The sequence below is a fragment of the Myotis lucifugus genome, unplaced genomic scaffold, assembly GCF_000147115.1.
Source record: "Myotis lucifugus unplaced genomic scaffold, Myoluc2.0 scaffold_197, whole genome shotgun sequence".
In the NCBI taxonomy this organism is placed as follows: domain Eukaryota; kingdom Metazoa; phylum Chordata; class Mammalia; order Chiroptera; family Vespertilionidae; genus Myotis; species Myotis lucifugus.
The window spans coordinates 1,699,943-1,705,182 of record NW_005871245.1 but is presented as its reverse complement, the minus strand read 5'-3'; the positions used below and the strand labels follow the sequence as shown (position 1 = coordinate 1,705,182).

The 5,240-nt window shown below is 57.6% G+C and overlaps 1 protein-coding gene across 1 annotated transcript in view; it reads right to left on the bottom strand.

The window, feature by feature from the left end:
* Window positions 1–803: 803 nt before the first annotated feature.
* FGR (FGR proto-oncogene, Src family tyrosine kinase) overlaps window positions 804–5,240 on the bottom strand; it is a 10,439-nt gene continuing 6,002 nt past the window's right edge. The window contains exons 2-8 of the mRNA XM_006097316.3: window positions 5,136–5,240; window positions 4,328–4,483; window positions 3,850–4,029; window positions 3,203–3,279; window positions 2,799–2,952; window positions 1,717–1,848; window positions 804–1,608 (exon numbers count right to left, since the gene is read on the bottom strand). Of these exons, the coding sequence (XP_006097378.2) occupies window positions 1,400–1,608; window positions 1,717–1,848; window positions 2,799–2,952; window positions 3,203–3,279; window positions 3,850–4,029; window positions 4,328–4,483; window positions 5,136–5,240 (1,013 nt within the window). The 3' untranslated portion in view covers window positions 804–1,399. The remainder of the gene's footprint in view (window positions 1,609–1,716; window positions 1,849–2,798; window positions 2,953–3,202; window positions 3,280–3,849; window positions 4,030–4,327; window positions 4,484–5,135) is intronic.

The window sequence follows — 5,240 nt, the reverse complement described above, 5'->3', positions numbered from 1 at the left end:
CTGGGATCCCGCCTAGCAAAGGGCCTTCGCAAATTTAATGCTCTGTAATTGTTTGCCAATTACAGCAGTGATTCCTAGCGCCCAGCCTCTAGCCCTGTCCACCCTCTTAGTAAGTCAGGGGGTCAACAATTTCCTGACGGTGGAGGTGGAAATCCTTACTTCTGGTTTCCATGTAGATGCACATCAGCTGTCAGAGTGCCTCGAAGGGGGACCTGGGGGTGGGACAATGCCTCACTGCACATGCGCACGGCCGGTTGTTGAACACCTTCCATCCCTGCCCCCTCCCTGACGGGAGGCCCTGGTCATCATCACAAACAAAACTGCCTCCAAACCTCTCCAAAACCCCCTAGAGCACAGAGCTGTCCAGGTGAGACCCAGTGAGCTGGACTAACTCTCAGGCCTCCCCTCTCCCCTCCCTCTGTCTTCTTTTGGGGAGCTGCAGAGGGTCCACTGTGAACCTCCCCCACTGCCCCTTTTGAGGGAGGCCTGCTGCTATGCCTGTGAAGAACAGTAAATCTGTAGGATCAAGTAAAGAATTAGCAAGCCCACGGCACACAAACTAAAACCACGGTAGTAATGAAGGTGACATTTTGATCTCCAACTGCCTGTCTTCTATAGCCATCTCTGGACTTGTTCTAAACTCAATGGGGACGAGCATAGGACTTTTGGGTGTCCTAAGACACACCTTGGGGTACCCTGTGCTTATTAGCTCTCAGGGTCCTCCCTCTTCCCAGCAGCCAAAGCAGCCCCACTCACCTCCCACTGACCATCCTCCCTCCCAAAGGAAGGGATCTTCATAGCTCATGGATTCACATTGTCATTTTTCTTATTTACAAAATCAATACACATACACACATGACTCGGGGGGGGGGGGATAAGCCCTCAGCAATCCTCTCCCTCAATCTGGGCCTTGGACCCCAGTCCTGGACTACAGGGTACATTCCACAGGAAAGGGATCCAGGTAAGTTTTTCCCTCTCTTTGTAACTTACAGACACAAGAGATGACTGGAGTTGAATTCTGGGGTCCTGGACCAGGGTGGGATGGCAGGGTAGGAATGCAGGGGTAGGAGGCGAGGGAAAGGATATAGTTTTATAAATAACTAGACAAGGTCTGAGTATTTCTTTTGGGGGGGGGAGGTAGGGAGACTAGAAGCATATAGGGTCCTAAATTGGAGGGAGAAATATTGCCTGGGCCACACTGGGTAAGGGATCATCTCTGAGCCTCTATTTGTCTATCTTTAAAATGAGTGGGTTGCCCTTGATGGCGTCAGAGCAAACAGTTTGCTCTGACAGGCTAGGACTCTATAGGGCTCTAAGCCTGGGGGCTTTGGGACCAGAGCCCTGGGGATTGAAAAGGGCTGGTGGGCACCCTCAGAGAGGTGGCAGATGCCCAAACCAGCTATGTCTGATCCCCAGGCTGGTACTGGGGTTCTGTGGAGGTGAAGTAGTCCTCCAGGAAGGACTGCAGGTACTCGAAGGTAGGCCTCTCCTCCGGATCCAGACGCCAGGTCTGCAACATGACATCGTACAGGGATGCTGGGCAGCCCGGGGGGCACGTCATGTGGTAGCCATGCTCCACCTGATCCAACACTTCCCGGTTATTCATGCCTAGAGGATGGGGCTCCGTCAGTCAGGGGGCCCAGCCTCTCCCAAAGAAGCATCAAGGAGGCAACCCTTCCCCATGACCACTCTCCCACCTCCCCGTCCCCAGCAAACCTGGGTAAGGAACTCGGCCCTTGCTGATGAGTTCAGTGAGGAGGATTCCAAAGGACCACACATCTGACTTGATGGTGAATCTGCCATAAAGGGCCGCCTCTGGGGCTGTCCACTTGATGGGAAACTTGGCCCCTGGAGAGATTGGAGGAGAAGGGAAAGTTAGTGAGGGGGATCCCTGGGAACAGCTGGATGAAAAGAATGGTGTTTTGCCCTGGCCGGTTCGGCTCAGCAGATAGAATGTTGGACTGCGGACTGAAGGGTCCCGGGTTTGATTCTGGTCAAGGGCACATACCCAGGTTGTGGGCTCGATCCCCAGTAAGGAGCGTGCAGAAGGCAGCTCAGGGTAGATTCTGGTCAAGGGCACATACCCAGGTTGTGGGCTCGATCCCCAGTAAGGGGCATGCAGAAGGCAGCTCAGGGTACAAGCTGGGACCCCACCCTGAAGAGGACGCCCTTTCATTGCAGGCTGCACTCACATGCACGCTCACTCAGGCAGAGCCGATGTAGACATGCCCACTCACCTCACATGCACAGCTTTGGGGTGAGAGAGGGAACCAGAGGGCCAGGAGAAAACCCACGAAGACATGGGGAGAATGTGCAAACCACACAGACAGTGGCCTAAGCCTGGGAATTATTTTTTTTCTCATCAATGTTATAAGAAACGATGTGAACAAATGGACATTATTCGAGGACTGGCAATATAGCCTTTCCTACATGCCAGGTACTGCATTAAGTGATTTACATGCATTAACTCATTTAAGCCTCACAAAAACCCCTTGAGATACATACTATTATCCATATTGCACAGATAAGGAAAAGGAGGCAGACCACACAGTTTATAGGTGGTTAGGATTCAAACCCAGGCAGTCTGGCTACAGAGTTCATGCTATGATGCCTACTGTCTTTCTCTTGAGAATTCTAGCAGTACCTAACACATAGTAGGTACTTTGCCCAAGGCCACATGGCTGATAAGTGGAGGAGCTTGGATCTGAACCCAGAGCTGCCTCTTACACTACATTGCGATGGGAAGGGGGGAGGGTTCCTGAGTAAGTGAGGCCCTGAGGTGGGATGAGGCCGGGCACCTTGCTGCGGGTTGTACTCATCATCCTCGATGAGACGGGCCAGCCCAAAGTCAGCGATCTTGCACACCAGCCGCTCCCCCACGAGAATGTTGGCTGCCCTCAGGTCCCGGTGGATGTAGTTCATGCGCTCCATGTAGGCCATGCCCTCGGCTACCTGCGGGCCAAGGTAGGGAGAGATGGGAACACCATGGCTATGTGACGGGTCATTTGAAAAACCAACTTTGCAAGGCACTGGCTCAGAGGCAGCCAGGGCCCGGCCTCAGTTCGCACAGCTGATGCAGTGGGTGGGGCTGCACGGCCAGGGATACGCTGTGTTTAAGGGCACAGGGCTTTCAGGGCACAAGGATTTGTGGAAGGTTAATAGGAGGGGGATCTGAGAAATGACGGCTGCGGTCCCAGTTTACCTGGGCTGCCATGTCCACCAACTGGGGCAGCATCAAATCCTGGCCCTCTCGGTCCTTGAGGAACTCCAGCAAGCTCCCTGGGGAGAGGAACCCCGACAATCAGCAGAAAGACCCCACCGCCAGCTCCAGGCCAGCCGGGTCTCCCTTGGCCCCTCCCCTATCGAGAACCCTCTCCTATAGCCCCAGCCCAGGCTCCCAGCCCACTCATTTAGATCGGCCCCCATTCAAGATCCCGCCAGGTACCTCAACCCTTCACAATTCTCACCCGGATCCCCCTCCACAGATATCTTGACTCTCCCACATCTTTCTTCTCTTCCTACGTCACCCCTGGACATGCCACACTCAGACTCTGTCCCAGACCCTATCTCATCACGATGCCACCTTCACTTGCCCCAAGCCCACCCACCAGCTGACCACACCTCACGCCAGAGGCCCCGCCCCCAGTCCCAGGCCCCACCTGGTCTAACTTGGCCCCGCCCCCAGTCCCAGCAGTCACGTGGCTTCCCTTCTCAGCGCCTCTCTCCGATCCTCCGCAGGGTACATCCTCCCAGCACAGATCGCTGCCCAAGTCCCTGCCCCATAGACACTCACCTTAACGTCACCCCAAACCCCGCCCGCAGGCCTCGCGCCCTGACCCCGCCGCTCACCGTGGCACATGAACTCGGTCACGATGTAGATGGGCTCCTCCGACACCACGGCGTACAGCTGCACCAGCTTGTCGTGTCGCAGCAACTTCATGACCTGCGCCTCCTCCAGGAAGGCCTTCGGGGACATGGTGCCCGGCTTCAGCGTCTTCACCGCCACCTTCGTGCTGTCGTTCCACGTGCCTGCCCGGCGCCCAAGGCTCTTCAGGACGGGCTCCCGCCAGCCCGAGCCCTGGGGCGGCCCCTGGGGCCTCCATACCCAGCCACACGTCCCCGAAGCAGCCAGTGCCCAGCCGGCCCCGGGGCCTCCATACCCAGCCACACGTCCCCGAGGCAGCCAGTGCCCAGCCGGCCCCGGGGGCCTCCATACCCAGCCACACGTCCCCGAAGCAGCCAGTGCCCAGCCGGCCCCGGGGGCCTCCATACCCAGCCACACGTCCCCGAAGCAGCCAGTGCCCAGCCGGCCCCGGGGCCTCCATACCCAGCCACACGTCCCCGAAGCAGCCAGTGCCCAGCCGGCGCTCGAGCGTGATGGAGCTGCGGCTGATCTCCCAGGCGTCCTTGGCCAGGCCCAGCGTTTGCGGCCTCATGGTGGTGCAGGCCGCCGTGAGCAGGTAGCACAGACCGTCGTTCACCTCTGGGGAGCGGGGTGTTGGAGGTCACGGTCGGGCTGGACCGGCCCACATTCCTCATCCCACCTCAGTCTCCAAGATCAGTTATAAGGGACCAGGCCACGGGTGAGGTCACAGGCCAGGGCAGAAGGCAGCGCAGCCCACTGAGGAGGTGAACATGTTGGTGCCCAGAGAAGGAGGTGCATCAAGAGGGCGAGGTGACCCCTGTAAGGACTGGGGACTTCCCATGGAAGGTGGCCTCCAGCTGGGCTCCAAGAGGAAGGTGGGATTCTGACAGGTGGAAATGGAGTTGACGATTCCACTCAAAGATGTGGACATGGGACCCTCACTCTTCCATGGCCCTCATCCTTTCCCTCATCAACCAAAGCAGAAACCTGGGCATGAGTCCGCCTTCCCCTTAACCCTGCAGCCCATCCTCCACGTCAGTGCTATTCTGCCTCCTACCCGGCTCAGACATTAGGGGGGCGCCCTTGCTCTGGTATGAACGGCCCACGCCTGTTTCCTCTGGAATCCACGGAGCAGTATCCCGGGCGAGAGCCTAGACTGGGTTCTGGTCCTGGCCTGCCACTCCCGCTTGGGAGACCCTCCTCTGGGCCTTGGCACAGTGGGCTGGGGTGGGGATCTGCAGCACGGGACAGCCCCAGGGGCCCGCCTCACCCATGTAGTGCTGCACCAGCTCCTGCACCGAGTCAAACTGGGCCCTCGCGGTGATGTAGTAGCCACCCGTGTCCAGCTTTCGGATCTTGTAATGCTTCACATGAT